Below are 18522 nucleotides of genomic sequence, written 5' to 3'. Positions count from 1 at the left end.
ATTCTAACAATTGGTCCAAAAAACATTTTCACCTCATTTTAACATTGTCAAAAAGAGCACATGTTCAACGTAATTTTAAAAAACAGTTCTTCCTATCTCAATAGGTTAAGTAAAAAGATGACTATAGTAAAATGGCGACAAAAATAAACAAAAAAGCTTCTTTAGCAAAGGGAAATTTTCCAAGCAGGAATGTTGCTAGAACTGTCTGGAATTGGTTTGAGTGGAGAAAACTGAAAACTAGATGTTATTGGCAGAGAGGTTTGTAACTCTCTTTCTGATTGGTCTATTAACTCATTTACCACATGGTGATGTCACCATGGAAGGCCAAAACTCCATCCCCACTAAAACAGTCTTGGCAAACAGCTCTTACATTAAAGGGGCAGGATCAATAATCATTTTCAGAATTTCACAGCATTTCTCCAACCTCAGAGTGGAAATATACATATAAAACACAGGAGAATCTAGTTTTTGACTGTACTGGGCCTTTTCATTTATTTAATGTCAACATATTTCATGTTTACACATGTTCAATGTTTACTTTTTTAATTACACTATGTTTAATGTAGCATAAAGAACAAGATCATTGCTTTTTCATATGTCTTCTGGCTCTGGCCTATGCTAGCTGCCAGTACGACCTATCAACCCCCACTGTAGAGTACATAAACGCATACAATGAACATAGACATAATGTGTGTACACAGTATACAAGTACACATTTTGACATAAATACTTATTTGGACTGAGTTTGGAGTTGACCAAATAGATCTCTGAGAGTATAATTTATTGGGGTACAAGTAATGTGAACAAAAACAAAAGGATATAAATAACCAACCATAATAATGTCAAAATATACACCGGAAAATTGTCTCGCAACTCACTGATGTCTCAAGCTCTTGTTTCTGTTGCAGCACCAATGATAAGTTACCACCTAAAGCAAAACAATATGGAATTCATCAACAGATGGTTCATATAAATTACTGTAGAAATGACCAAATTTCAAATAAGTACTCTTACAACCGATACAGATCTTGATGTAACCGGTACATACAACTTGTAAAGACAAAACATAACTTGACACGAGCACCTATTCTAAGAGGGTATACAAGCAGGAAGTAGAGCACCATCTGTCTAGGGCTGTGTCCGAAAATAGAAGTCTATTCCCTATATACAGTAGTGCACTGTGGTTGAGCTCTATGGGCCCTAAGTTAAACCAAATGCATTACATAGAGAATAGGGTGACATTTTGGACACAGCCAAGGTGTAAACGTCCAGCCTTGTTGTTCAACAGATTCAAACATAATTCAAATGTGAATTTTAAAAAAATGGCTGCCCGAACTGGTGGTTGACCTTCGATTTACGTTGCAATATGAAATCTCTCACGCTTAACCCACAAGCCATTGCACTCTTAGAACGTTTTGGTTGGACAGTGTTCCTGCCACAAAGGCCATGGAGCTTTCCTCCGGATAGCTAGGCCCCTTCTGATGGATGAAAGGGTGTATATGGGGGAGGAGGAGGAAAGGGAGGTACGGGATTTGAGTTTTTGGAGGGTGTCGTGTGGATGAGTCCTATCTTGAGTGCAGGGACCAACTTTCCAATGAACCCAAGCAACTTTTGAAAAACAAAACAAAAAAAAACAGACACACGTTATACATTTATTACAGATATTTGCATACACTGCTCTCCTGCAGCCATATTACACTAAGATGGTCTAGTTTCCTATGGATTGAGTTCTTCCGCAAATGTCTACCATCGATTGAACAGGGTGTTTGTCACCATGTGGGGGAGTAGACCTGACCAACTCCGCTTGGGATTACATTCTCTTTGGTTTGGGGAGCAGACATTTTGGGTTGCTTAATGGTTTTTTCATAGTTCATATTTTGGACAGGCAGGCTGGCGATGGATGACCTCACAGAAAGCAGACAGGTCCCACCTCGAGGTGTAGCAGGTGATTGGGCTGTGACAATGGTGGTTCCTGTATGTCTACGATGGGGAGCTCGTAGCTGTCCTGAGTATGGAAGAAGAAGCGTGACTGGTGCCAGCTGCCATCTTGGATCTAGAAGGGAAAATATACAATATGAAGCAACTGACACACAATGGTTAATGCTGATCTAGGATCCGTTTTTAGTTATAATGAATAAGATTACATGGTCAGGGAGGACCTGATCCTAGATCAGCAATGCTACTTTGAGATGATTTATGAATACACACCCAGTTCTGAGGTGAAAGAAACATTCAGAGCGTAGTGCGTAACAAGCTTCCTGCCATCCAGGACCTATATACTAGGCGGTGTTAGAGGAAGGCCCAAAAACTTGTCAAAGACTCCAGTCACCCGATCCATAGAATGTTCTCTCTGGTACCAGAGCGTCATGTCTAGGTCCTTAGCAGCTTCTACCCCCAAGCCATAAGACTGCTGAACAATTAATCAAATGGCCACCCGGACTATTTACATTGAAACACCTTTGTTTTTACACTGCTGCTACTCACTGTTTATTATCTATGCATAGTCACTTTACCCCTACCTACAGTACATGTACAAATGACCTTGACTAACCCCCGCACATTGACTTACATGTACAAATGACCTTGACTAACCCCCGCACATTGACTTACATGTACAAATGACCTTGACCCCGCACATTGACTTACATGTACAAATGACCTTGACCCCGCACATTGACTTACATGTACAAATGACCTTGACTAACCCCGCACATTGACTTACATGTACAAATGACCTTGACCCCGCACATTGACTTACATGTACAAATGACCTTGACTAACCCCCGCACATTGACTTACATGTACAAATGACCTTGACTAACCCCCGCACATTGACTTACATGTACAAATGACCTTGACTAACCCCCGCACATTGACTTACATGTACAAATGACCTTGACTAACCCCCGCACATTGACTTACATGTACAAATAACCTTGACTAACCCCCGCACATTGACTTACATGTACAAATGACCTTGACCCCGCACATTGACTTACATGTACAAATGACCTTGACCCCGCACATTGACTTACATGTACAAATGACCTTGACCCCGCACATTGACTTACATGTACAAATGACCTTGACTAACCCCCGCACATTGATTTACATGTACAAATGACCTTGACTAACCCCCGCACATTGACTTACATGTACAAATGACCTTGACTAACCCCCGCACATTGACTTACATGTACAAATGACCTTGACTAACCCCCGCACATTGACTTACATGTACAAATGACCTTGACTAACCCCCGCACATTGACTTACATGTACAAATGACCTTGACCCCGCACATTGACTTACATGTACAAATGACCTTGACCCCGCACATTGACTTACATGTACAAATGACCTTGACTAACCCCCGCACATTGACTTACATGTACAAATGACCTTGACTAACCCCCGCACATTGACTTACATGTACAAATGACCTTGACTAACCCCGCACATTGACTTACATGTACAAATGACCTTGACCCCGCACATTGACTTACATGTACAAATGACCTTGACCCCGCACATTGACTTACATGTACAAATGACCTTGACTAACCCCCGCACATTGACTTACATGTACAAATGACCTTGACCCCGCACATTGACTTACATGTACAAATGACCTTGACCCCGCACATTGACTTACATGTACAAATGACCTTGACTAACCCCCGCACATTGACTTACATGTACAAATGACCTTGACTAACCCCCGCACATTGACTTACATGTACAAATGACCTTGACTAACCCCCGCACATTGACTTACATGTACAAATGACCTTGACTAACCCCCGCACATTGACTTACATGTACAAATGACCTTGACTAACCCCCGCACATTGACTTACATGTACAAATGACCTTGACTAACCCCCACATTGACTTACATGTACAAATGACCTTGACCCCGCACATTGACTTACATGTACAAATGACCTTGACCCCGCACATTGACTTACATGTACAAATGACCTTGACTAACCCCCGCACATTGATTTACATGTACAAATGACCTTGACTAACCCCCGCACATTGACTTACATGTACAAATGACCTTGACTAACCCCCGCACATTGACTTACATGTACAAATGACCTTGACCCCGCACATTGACTTACATGTACAAATGACCTTGACTGACCCCGCACATTGACTTACATGTACAAATGACCTTGACTAACCCCCGCACATTGACTTACATGTACAAATGACCTTGACTAACCCCCGCACATTGACTTACATGTACAAATGACCTTGACTAACCCCCGCACATTGACTTACATGTACAAATGACCTTGACCCCGCACATTGACTTACATGTACAAATGACCTTGACCCCGCACATTGACTTACATGTACAAATGACCTTGACTAACCCCCGCACATTGACTTACATGTACAAATGACCTTGACCCCGCACATTGACTTACATGTACAAATGACCTTGACCCCGCACATTGACTTACATGTACAAATGACCTTGACTAACCCCCGCACATTGACTTACATGTACAAATGACCTTGACTAACCCCCGCACATCGACTTGGTATATAAGCTTCCCTCATTATTGTTATTTTACTGTGTTACTTTTTTTTTCTCACTTTAGTTTATTTACTAAATACTTTCTTAACTCACACCTTTTATTTTATTTTAAATGCATTGTTCGTTAAGGGCTTTGTAAGTAAGCATTCCACTCACCTGTTGTGTTCGGCCATGTGATAAATAACATTTTATTTTGATATCTCTTCCTCCCTCCGGCTCCTTACCTTGCACTCGTCTGGTAGAGGTTCAAGTAGTGTGTCTGCCTCAAACATCTGTCCGTTCCATCCCTTGAACCTCGGTGGTCTGTCCCGGTGCTCCTGTCCTGGGCCGTTAGCACTGTAGGTGTCCGTGGGGCTGAGGGGCAGATCACTCAGACAGTGGAAGGTGATGTCCTGACTGGCCTCTGTGCTCAGAAGGTGGAGGAACTTCATTTGGACCTTATGTACCCCGAACGAAAGCTGTGGGGCAAGCAAGAGAAGGTTAGGGGATGGAGAATGGACGGGGAGTATCTGCTAATGTATCGCTCTCTCTCTCTCATTTACAATGAGGAATATTCCAGTCTGTGTTATTAACCAAAGTACAGGGTTCTTGCTGCACAATGAGTCAAACATTTGGCTGCAGTAGAAGAATACCTAATGATTCAACGGTTTCTTTCCATTTATCTAAGCCTCTGTAATGGGTTTCAAGACAGACAAGGTTAGGAAACTACTGCTGGACATGACTGACTTTATTCATGGAAAAAAGCATCCTGATATGATGGAAGACATTGGTATGTATGTGTCACGTTCTGACCACAGTTCTTTTGTGTTTTCTTTGTTTTAGTGTTGGTCAGGACGTGAGCTGAGTGGGCATTCTATGTTGTGTGTCTAGTTTTCCCATTTCTATGTTTGGCCTGATGGTTCTCAATCAGAGGCAGGTGTTAGTCATTGTCTCTGATTGGGAACCATATTTAGGCAGCCTGTTTTGTGTTGGGTTTTGTGGGTGGTTGTCTTCTGTCTTTGTGTCTATGCACCAGATTGGACTGTTTCGTGGTTTCACGTTTGTTGTCTTTATATTTTGTAGTGTTCACATTTATGGTCTTTATTAAACATGTTGAACTCTAACCACGCTGCGCTTTGGTCCGATCCTTCGTCCACAGAAGAAAGCCGTTGCAGTATGGCTATGGTGACCATTGGTACACATCAAGCAGTGTGTTAGCTCAGCTTTCTAAAATGATGCTGAAAATCTACTGTGTCTGGGGGAGAAATGTACCATATCGAGTGCACAGACAAAAGAACTTCCCAATATTTCGTAAACTCTCACTGATTCTTTTTTATCACACACACGGTAACAGAGGCTGCTCTAGTGGTGGAGGCTCCAGTGAAGAGGGCAGACACTTTGACACGGTGCAAACACAGAATGAGGGTGTTTATTTACGGCGGTGAGGTGATGCCGGCGGAAAACTGTACACATCCCAGCAACTTTGAGAAAAAAAAAAACTTTATATCAGAGTTGTGCCTGTTGTTCACACGCATGTCTGCCCTCTCATTGGCTAGAATGGTCCCACCTGATCTTGCCTCCTCCCAGCTGCCTTCGATTTTTTGAAGACTTTTCTTTTGATTGTTAGAACGGCCACTTGAGTATATGGTTGACATAATGGATAACCTCACGTCACAGCAGGAGGCTACGTTTGCAAACAATTCTTTTAACTTTACACAGCGATTACCGAAACCTCACTTGAATAGTGACATTGATAACAAAAGGCGTGATAAGAAACGGTAAATTCGGCGAACTCTCCACCGGCGTTTCTCTCGTTTCCAGGCTACATCAGCAACATCGAAGGACAAGGCATCATATTACATTCAATAAAGGGACGTGCATTTCATAAAACCCACAAACCGTTTCGACGTGTGGTCGTTTAATATGTAAACACACACACACACACACACACACACACACACACACACACACACACACACACACACACACACACACACACACACACACACACACACACACACACACACACACACACACACACACACACACACACACACACACACAAGGTTGTCAACATCAATGTGTGTTTGTGCAGATGTGACGGGAATCAAGGAAACGGTGATGGCACCAGCTGGAAATTCATGGCCATTTCGCATGAAAGTGGCAATAAAAATGGACAAAAACAAAAAAAAACTTGTACATTACTGCTGAGGTTTGCAGAGGAAAAGAAGGACAGATGTGTTAGTGGAAATGCCCCTGTGTCCCTGTGTCCCTGTGCCCCTGTGCCCCTGTGGTTGTGCCATTGCAACCTGGCACATGTAAATGTGTTCAACTTTAAAACCTAGGAGAAGAAAATAAAAAAATATTGGTCTTTTGAACGAATACGGCTATGGATCTGCTGGAGGCCCTGTGATGATGGGAGTGCAGTATCGGGAGTGCAGCGCTCGGTTACCTTGTTAGAAGCTACTGGGTGGAGACAAGTCTGCCCGCCCGCAGTGAAGTTACAAAAGACCACAATGGCGTCTGACTGACATCCCAGGTTAGGGTCGATCCAGAACAGTCCTATAGGCACCGCAAACACCCAACCCCAGAGAGAAAGAACACAGTCATACGAATAACAAATACTTGCTATTCTAACTAAATAGACGTTTGTAGATTATTCATAGAACGTTGATTGATGGAGATTGGGACAAAGTGTCCCTTGACATCTGGATAAAGTTCTGTGAAGCAGTTTTGGGAGGTTTTCACCATCAGAGAGCTGGTGTTGGCAGTCCAACAGGTCCGTACAGAACCGTGCTGGGTTCTCCCGGGTTCCCAACGGCTTCTTCATGCTCTCGATCACACCGCTCAGGTAGCGCAGGGTCTTAAAGATCTCTGCGTTGTGGTCTGGGAGGGACATCTCGGTGTTCTGGTAGGTCTAGGTTAGCAAGGTTAGCATAGTTCACACAGGCCATAGTTTTGCAGCAAAGGAAGAGGTTAGAGGACAAAGCCATAGAGAAAGCCAAACCAAAGCATGGACACGTGGATAGAACACGCACGCAGTGGATCACACATGAATACATGCAGACACATGCATACACAAGTGTGCATGCACAGAACCACAAGTGTGCATGCACAGAACCACAAGTGTGCATGCACAGAAACACAAGTGTGCATGCACAGCAACACAAGTGTGCATGCACAGAACCACAAGTGTGCATGCACAGCAACACAAGTGTGCATGCACAGAACCACAAGTGTGCATGCACAGAACCACAAGTGTGCATGCACAGAACCACAAGTGTGCATGCACAGAAACACAAGTGTGCATGCACAGAAACACAAGTGTGCATGCACAGAAACACAAGTGTGCATGCACAGAAACACAAGTGTGCATGCACAGAAACACAAGTGTGCATGCACAGAAACACAAGTGTGCATGCACAGAAACACAACTCATACTCATCCACAGTAAGCCCATGACATAAGATGTTTTGGAAAAGTTGCATTGATGTTTTTATGATGTGTGCCAAGCAAAGTGTTTTTTTTGTACATGTGGAAAGGCAGAGTATAAAATAGCAAAAGAAAAGAACAGAAAGATTTTTGTTAATATTTATTGTAAAATCAACACTTAACAGTGACTGTATATACAGTGGATGTTGACTACAGTTATCTCATTTTAAAATAGGTTGAGTGCTTTACCTCTGTCCTTAAGGCACCATTGGACTCCAACGGAGAGTTATACTCGATTCGTCTCTGAGGACACAACACCAACAAATGCAGTTTATTCGCATAGAAGAGCAGTACACCAGGACCTGTATCAACAAATCTACAAATTCTTCAAAGTAGTGGGGGAATATTAATCAATGTTATTAAAAGTCCCTCCCTGATTACCACGTAGTGTACATATTGCTTAAACAGAAATGCAATGACATTTCAGCTTTGCTGTTTTCATTTCATGGTTATAGTTCTAAATGGCTGTTGAAAGCAGCTCAGACAGGGAAGGAAAGGCCACACAGATAATATACGGTATGCTACTATGCTACCGCTGGCCCTGCAGCCATGAGACTGTTGCTTCTTCCCATTCCTTCAAAAGCCTTATCTAAGCTTAGGCTGGCACCAAGCCTAGGACAGAGACTGAGAGAGAGTGTGGGGGGGGGGGTTAGAGAGATACACAGAGAGAGAGAGAGAGAGAGAGAGAGAGAGAGAGATACACAGAGAGAGAGAGACCGAGAGAGAGAGACAGACAGGCAGAGAGAGAGACAGAGAGAGAGACAGAGAGAGAGAGAGACAGAGAGAGAGACAGAGAGAGAGAGAGAGAGAGAGAGAGAGAGACAGAGAGAGAGAGACAGAGAGAGAGAGAGACAGAGAGAGAGAGAGACAGAGAGAGACAGAGACAGAGACAGAGACAGAGAGAGAGAGAGAGAGAGAGAGAGAGAGAGAGAGAGAGAGAGAGAGAGAGAGAGAGAGAGAGAGAGAGAGAGAGAGAGAGAGAGAAATGCCTTAGGGCGAGCATATTTGACACACTCCAGATTTCTGATGGACAGATTTTGTGTGAAACTCAGCAAGATACCTTGCCCGTACCCTATCCTGTCTTCCTGCTATTCTCTCTAAGCCAGCTAAACACCTCCGCCAGTCCTTCTGGCAATGAGGTCTGACAACTTCAGTGCAACTGCCCCCACACACCCATACCTGACCTCTCCTCTAATCTCTACGTGACAAGTGCACCCGTAACCAACAGGAACAGTTTTGTTTAGGTGAATAACGTCAATATAGAAACGTTGGCCTGAGTGTTTATAACGGACTATAAGTCACCTACATAAATAGCTGACATAATGGATGTAAGATATGCAATGGCTAAACAGTGGCTTCCAGACAAAGAGAAATGATCTATTAAAGTTGATGTAATTGATTGACCATCGGTGAGTCAGACAGGATACTTACAGCCAGGCCAGGAGCACCTGGGAGACCCTGGGAGAGAGAACACACACCGTATTTGGACAGAAACACAAAATAAACAGAACTGTCAAGCAAACACAACTCCGGTAGGTTAGTATAAAGGGACATTGAAGCTGGTAACTCACTGGCTGCCGGATCACTCCCCACAGGCAGCTTGGGAGTTTAAACTGGCAGCCCTACGGCTACCGGCCCACCTCTCTAACCTCAATTCTACCACCTCACTAAGAGAGGTTAGGACATAATGTAGTAATGGAAGGGGAACACTTACTCTGGGACCTGGATGTCCCTGTGGTCCCTGGGGTCCCTGAGAAACAAACACAACATCACGGTGTTACAATGGCATCCAAGCAATGACAACACAATGTTTAGCATATCTGATGCACCTGCAGTACTCTATCAACTTCACACAAAGATTGAATATGTGTTGATATAAACATGATACTTTTGATATATATATACCTGTTTTAAACAAATCCTATCATTACATAATCCTGAAGTACAGTCAGAAGAGTTGAAGAGCTGCAGTCAGTATCTGGGCCTCTGCTTGTGTTTCTGTAATGGAGCTCTATCGCCCCCACTGGCTGATGAGGGAACTGACACCACACCACTCCAACAGCAGCAGCGGCAGCAGCCTTCGGCAGGGCAGCTGCTTCTTATTAGTGTGTGTGTCTCTCTCTACTGTGTGTGCAACTGTCTATGAGTCTGAGAAGCTTAAAACAGTTCACTTGGCAGAGTGAGAGCCGTAATAGAGAACAGTATATACAATAACCCCCACAGAAGATCCCAGCGCCAACACTATGACACAGCATTTCCTGCACACTGTTTACATGAGAGGCAGAAAGTACAGTAAGGCCCCATGCGTGGCTCGCTGTGCACTGGAAATCACTCTGCAACAGCTACCTTCCTCATGATCCTGCCCAGGCACTGTGGCCGTCTGCTTTTAACCTCGGAATACCTCTGACCGTCACGCAAGTTCACGCGAAGCAAACAAGGTCACGGAATCAATGGGATCATTTGTCTACACACGCGTACTGTGCAGGAGGTGTCATCTTTAGTTGACCATTTAAACACCTACACATCAACTTGTGGTTTTCCTGATGCTTACTGAGTGTAATGGATTATATGACCATGCAGATTTCTCACCAATTCCCCGTGGCTTCCCTTTGGCCCCCTCGGCCCCTTTGAAAGAGAGAATAGGACTTTTGAATACAGTTGTTGCTCTTTTAACTCTTTTATTCCTGTAGCCCCTCATATAAAACACAAGTAAACAGACCTGTAACACACCACCAAGTAAGTGTGACTAGATTGGACAGATCACATACAAAATGATGGAAACGAACACCTGAGGTTTGACCTTGATTGATTTATAGTTTATGGCTGAGGAGTCCAGAATTCACACGCTCGCTCTCTCTAGCCTAGAAAGATGTCTGACTTTGACAACAGAGCGGACTATCAATTCATTTTGGTATATTTTGGCCTGACAGTTACAGACAGTTGAAGCGGGAGGGAGCCTAGTGGTTAGAGCGTTGGGCCAGTAACCGAAAGGTTGCTGGATCAAATCCCTGAGATGACAAGGTAAAAAAAATCTGTCGTTCTGCCCAGAACCCACTGTTCCCCAGTAGGTCGTCATGGTAAATAAGAATTTGTTCTTAACTGACTTGCCTAGTTAAATAATGTTACCGTTCAAAACAAATAGCAACACATCAACACAGAGAAAGGATCAATCTCAGAACGGATCATTTAACCTGTCTCTCACATGCGTGCAGTCACTGTGTACAGAGTCAAATTGGCAGATAGACATTTTGCACAAGCACACACATGGACACGTGCTCACACACACTGGACCTACAGGTTTCCCCATTGGGCCAATCATCCCTTCTGGACCAACAGGTCCACTGAAACCCTGAAACAGACACATAGAGGAGAGATCAGCACCACGTATATACATATATAAACACGTATATACAAATATAACCACGTATATACATATATAACCATGTATATACATATATAACCACGTATATACATATATAACCATGTATATACATATATAACCACGTATATACAGCACACACACCACGTATATACATATATAACCACGTATATACAGCACACACACCACGTATATCCATATATAACCACGTATATACAACACACACACCACGTATATACATATATAACCACGTATATACATATATAACCACGTATATACATATATAACCACGTATATACAGCACACACACCACGTATATACAACACACACACCACGTATATACATATATAACCACGTATATACAACACACACACCACGTATATACATATATAACCACGTATATACATATATAACCACGTATATACAGCACACACACCACGTATATACATATATAACCACGTATATACAACACACACACCACGTATATACATATATAACCACGTATATACAACACACACACCACGTATATACATATATAACCACGTATATACATATATAACCACGTATATACAGCACACACACCACGTATATACAACACACACACCACGTATATACATATATAACCACGTATATACATATATAACCACGTATATATAAATATAACCACGTATATACAACACACACACCACGTATATACAAATATAACCACGTATATACATATATAACCACGTATATACAAATATAACCACGTATATACAACACACACACCACGTATATACATATATAACCACGTATATACAAATATAACCACATATATACAGCACACACACCACGTATATACAGCACACACACCACGTATATACATATATAACCACGTATATACATATATAACCACGTATATACAGCACACACACCACGTATATACATATATAACCACGTATATACATATATAACCACGTATATACAACACACACACCACGTATATACATATATAACCACATATATACATATATAACCACGTATATACAGCACACACACCACGTATATACATATATTACCAAGTATATACATATATAACCACGTATATACATATATAACCACGTATATACATATATAACCACATATATACATATATAACCACGTATATACAGCACACACACCACGTATATACATATATAACCACGTATATACAACACACACACCACGTATATACATATATAACCACATATATACATATATAACCACGTATATACAGCACACACACCACGTATATACATATATTACCAAGTATATACATATATAACCACGTATATACATATATAACCACGTATATACATATATAACCACGTATATACATATATAACCACTTATATACAGCACACACACCACGTATATACATATATAACCACGTATATACATAAATAACCACGTATATCCATATATAACCACGTATATACAACACACACACCACGTATATACATATATAACCACATATATACATATATAACCACGTATATACAACACACACACCACGTATATACATATATAACCACGTATATACAACACACACACCACGTATATACATATATAACCACGTATATACATATATAACCACGTATATACATATATAACCACGTATATACAGCACACACACCACGTATATACATATATAACCACGTATATACAACACACACACCACGTATATACAACACACACACCACGTATATACATATATAACCACGTATATACATATATAACCACGTATATACAGCACACACACCACGTATATACAACACACACACCACGTATATACATATATAACCACGTATATACAACACACACACCACGTATATACATATATAACCACGTATATACATATATAACCACGTATATACATATATAACCACGTATATACAACACACACACCACGTATATACATATATAACCACGTATATACATATATAACCACGTATATACAACACACACACCACGTATATACATATATAACCACGTATATACATATATAACCACGTATATACAGCACACACACCACGTATATACATATATAACCACGTATATACATATATAACCACGTATATACATATATAACCACATATATACAGCACACACACCACGTATATACATATATTACCAAGTATATACATATATAACCACGTATATACATATATAACCACGTATATACAGCACACACACCACGTATATACAGCACACACACCACGTATATACATATATAACCACGTATATCCATATATAACCACGTATATACAACACACACACCACGTATATACAACACACACACCACGTATATACATATATTACCACGTATATACATATATAACCACGTATATACATATATAACCACGTATATACATATATAACCACGTATATACAACACACACACCACGTATATACATATATAACCACGTATATACAACACACACACCACGTATATACATATATAACCACGTATATACAGCACACACACCACGTATATACATATATAACCACGTATATACAACACACACACCACGTATATACATATATAACCACGTATATACATATATAACCACGTATATACAGCACACACACCACATATATACATATATAACCACGTATATACATATATAACCACGTATATCCATATATAACCACGTATATACAACACACACACCACGTATATACAACACACACACCACGTATATACATATATAACCACGTATATACATATATAACCACGTATATATACATATATAACCACGTATATACAACACACACACCACGTATATACATATATAACCACGTATATACAACACACACACCACGTATATACATATATAACCACGTATATACATATATAACCACGTATATACAGCACACACACCACGTATATACATATATAACCACGTATATACAACACACACACCACGTATATACATATATAACCACGTATATACATATATAACCACGTATATACATATATAACCACGTATATACAGCACACACACCACGTATATATAACACACACACCACGTATATACATATATAACCATGTATATACATATATAACCACGTATATACAAATATATCCACGTATATACAACACACACACCACGTATATACATATATAACCACGTATATACAAATATAACCACGTATATACAAATATAACCACGTATATACAACACACACACCACGTATATACAACACACACACCACGTATATACATATATAACCACGTATATACAGCACACACACCACGTATATACAGCACACACACCACGTATATACATATATAACCACGTATATACATATATAACCACGTATATACAACACACACACCACGTATATACATATATAACCACGTATATACATATATAACCACGTATATACAGCACACACCACGTATATACATATATAACCACGTATATACATATATAACCACGTATATACATATATAACCACGTATATACATATATAACCACGTATATACATATATAACCACGTATATACATATATAACCACGTATATACAACACACACACCACGTATATACATATATAACCACGTATATACATATATAACCACGTATATACATATATAACCACGTATATACAACACACACACCACGTATATACATATATAACCACGTATATACAGCACACACACCATGTATATACATATATAACCACGTATATACATATATAACCACGTATATACAGCACACACACCACGTATATACATATATAACCACGTATATACATATATAACCACGTATATACATATATAACCACGTATATACAGCACACACACCACGTATATACATATATAACCACGTATATACATATATAACCACGTATATACATATATAACCACGTATATACAACACACACACCACGTATATCCATATATAACCACGTATATACATATATAACCACGTATATACATATATAACCACGTATATACATATATAACCACGTATATACAGCACACACACCACGTATATACATATATAACCACGTATATACATATATAACGACGTATATACATATATAACGACGTATATACATATATAACCACGTATATACATATATAACCACGTATATACATATATAACCACGTATATACATATATAACCATGTATATACAGCACACACACCACGCATATACAGCACACACACCACGTATATACATATATAACCCCGTATATACATCACTCACACCACGTATATACATAATGTGTTGCAACAGTAAGTGCTAATGCTGTACTTACCAGAATGCCAAGAGGACCTTTAGGACCAGGTATGCCTTTGAAACCCAAATCTCCATTTGGTCCCTATGAAAAACCCAGAACACAGTCTTTTGTTTATAACAACCCTTTTTATTTGCCAGTGGAGGGAATAGAATAGCTCATTGAGAGCAGGCGAGGGTGATCAATGTCTGTGGTAAGCTCCCAGAGCCTCTGACTCACCTTAGGTCCTGGAAAACCAGTGAAGCCAACCATCCCCAGGTCTCCCGACTCCCCCTGCAAGTCAGAGACACACACACACACACACACACACACACACACACACACACACACACACACACACACACACACACACACACACACACACACACACACACACACACACACACACACACACACACACACACACACACACACACACACACACACACACACTGATGCAACTGGACCACAAATGAAAATGAAACACGCAACTCAACCACAAGGCAAAGACACTCTGATATAACTGAACCACAAATTAAACACACAACTCAACCACAAGACAAAGACACTCTGATATAACTGAACCACAATAGAACCGAAAAACAAATACACTCTCACTGAACCACAAATTGCTCTGACAACTGAACAAACCTGCACTGTAAAGTTTGTAAGCTATGTTATGAAACCATTTAACCTAGTTTGTTTCCCCTCATCCTAATCCCCCACCCTGCTACAGTATGTGTTCCAGACAGGGGTCTCTGGTTGCCCTCTCATCCATTACCCTGTATAACTCCAAGGAACCCGCAGATCCCTCACAAAAAAAACTGCGGCACATGGACTCTGTCTTACTGTAGACCGTAGCACATTGGGGCCTAACTGTCTGAGCAACCCTTAGGTCTGTCTCTGTCTGTCTGTCTGTCTGTCTGTCTGTCTGTCTGTCTGTCTGTCTGTCTGTCTGTCTGTCTGTCTGTCTGTCTGTCTGTCTGTCTGTCTGTCTGTCTGTCTGTCTGTCTGTCTGTCTGTCTGTCTGTCTGTCTGTCTGTCTGTCTGTCTGTCTGTCTGTCTGTCTGTCTGTCTTTCCTCAGCAGTAACACAAAAAAAAGCTACGTGTTTGCACAGTTCAACCATCCACATCCTTCAGCCGGGTCCATTTTCTCTAACCAAGAGGTTTGGCCTTGAAACTCTCCCCCTAGAAATAGGCACGGTAATGTGATCCAACCACATGGAGCTTGAACCAGGTCTCTATTTCACCAGCGGCAATGGAGGTGGCGGCGCGAAAGAGAGATGTCGGGAGGGATGGAGGGAAAGGGGAGGGATGGAGGGTGTTTTTTTGGGGGGGCGAGTGATATAAGAAAAATGGAGCACCTTGTTTTTTGGTCCCTGGAGTGAGAGTCGGGTAAGTCTCACATGAGTCGGCCTTGCCAAGCGGAATGTTTCCATTCCTTGTCTCACCTAGATCATTTGTAACTCGTCGACTCGGGTGGAAAACTGTGAGCGACGCCCATTTTTGACCCCAGCACAGAGCCCCTACGGCTAAATCTAGAGCTTCCAGGTAATAAAGAATGTATGTGACAGGGTTATTAACCCACAGGGCAACAGAGCAGAGAACTAAACACCTTATTATGAGCTCATCTTTGAATTAGTGTCAAAGCAGTACATAATGAACCAACCCTCTATGATATACTGCATATCTATTTATGATTTATTTCACCTTTATTTAACCAGGTAGACTCCAGTCGAGAACAAGTTCTCATTTGCAACTGCGACCTGGCCAAGATAAAGCAAAGCCGTGCGACAAAGACAACACAGTTACACATAGAGGATAAACAAACGTACAGTCAACAACACACAGTTACACATAGAGGATAAACAAACATACAGTCAACAACACACAGTTACACATAGAGGATAAACAAACATACAGTCAACAACACACAGTTACACATAGAGGATAACCAAACGTACAGTCAACAACACACAGTTACACATAGAGGATAAACAAACATACAGTCAACAACACACAGTTACACATAGAGGATAAACAAACATACAGTCAACAACACACCGTTACACATAGAGGATAAACAAACATACAGTCAACAACACAATAGAAAATCTGTATACAGTGTGTGCAAATGAAATAAGGAGGTAAGGCGATAAATAGGCCAATAGTGGAGAAGAAACTACAACTTAGCAATTAACATTGGAGTGATAGATGTGCAGATGAGGACGTGCAAGTGGACGTGCTAGTAAATATACTACCTCAACACATTGCTTAAACCTTTGGTGAGCTGTTGATGTCAAATATAGGAATCCTTTAACAAACTGTGACCAGTTAGAAGGCAGTTGGCGATATTCTAAAATGACTGGATAAAATGCTGCTGCTCCAGTTTCAACTGTTCTGCCTTGTTATTATTCGACCATGCTGGTCATTTATGAACATTTGAACATCTTGGCCATGTTCTGTTATAATCTCCACCCGGCACAGCCAGAAGAGGACTGGCCACCCCACATAGCCTGGTTCCTCTCAAGGTTTCTTCCTAGGTTTTGGCCTTTCTAGGGAGTTTTTCCTAGCCACCGTGCTTCTACACCTGCATTGCTTGCTGTTTGGGGTTTTAGGCTGTGTTTCTGTACAGCACTTTGAGATATCAGCTGATGTACGAAGGGCTATATAAATACATTTGATTTGATGGGGAGCACTCACTGGTTGTCCTTTGCGTCCTGGGTCTCCTATTCTGCCTTGGTCTCCGGACGACCCCTCCATGCCTTTGATTCCTGGGGTTCCCCTCTCTCCTGCCAAGCCAGGCTCCCCCTGGAAACAGCACATAGAGGTCAGGGGTCAGAGGTTATAGGGTAGGCCTGGTCCCAG

The 18522-nt window shown here is 41.0% G+C and overlaps 1 protein-coding gene across 1 annotated transcript in view; it reads right to left on the bottom strand.

The window, feature by feature from the left end:
* Nucleotides 1-764: 764 nt before the first annotated feature.
* The window catches only part of LOC124038040 (collagen alpha-1(XXIV) chain-like), a 108138-nt gene continuing 90380 nt past the window's right edge, over nucleotides 765-18522 (bottom strand). Inside the window, exons 33-44 of the mRNA XM_046353417.1 lie at nucleotides 18358-18465; nucleotides 15894-15947; nucleotides 15696-15758; nucleotides 11322-11375; nucleotides 10616-10651; nucleotides 9741-9776; nucleotides 9458-9484; nucleotides 8216-8269; nucleotides 7283-7451; nucleotides 6987-7096; nucleotides 4780-5013; nucleotides 765-2053 (exon numbers count right to left, since the gene is read on the bottom strand). Coding sequence (XP_046209373.1) covers nucleotides 1907-2053; nucleotides 4780-5013; nucleotides 6987-7096; nucleotides 7283-7451; nucleotides 8216-8269; nucleotides 9458-9484; nucleotides 9741-9776; nucleotides 10616-10651; nucleotides 11322-11375; nucleotides 15696-15758; nucleotides 15894-15947; nucleotides 18358-18465 — 1092 coding nt within the window. The 3' untranslated portion in view covers nucleotides 765-1906. The remainder of the gene's footprint in view (nucleotides 2054-4779; nucleotides 5014-6986; nucleotides 7097-7282; nucleotides 7452-8215; nucleotides 8270-9457; nucleotides 9485-9740; nucleotides 9777-10615; nucleotides 10652-11321; nucleotides 11376-15695; nucleotides 15759-15893; nucleotides 15948-18357; nucleotides 18466-18522) is intronic.

This window comes from Oncorhynchus gorbuscha, linkage group LG06, assembly GCF_021184085.1.
Source record: "Oncorhynchus gorbuscha isolate QuinsamMale2020 ecotype Even-year linkage group LG06, OgorEven_v1.0, whole genome shotgun sequence".
Lineage (NCBI taxonomy): Eukaryota > Metazoa > Chordata > Actinopteri > Salmoniformes > Salmonidae > Oncorhynchus > Oncorhynchus gorbuscha.
Note: the sequence above shows the minus strand (reverse complement) of the source record. Positions and strands in the feature narration are given on the sequence as shown.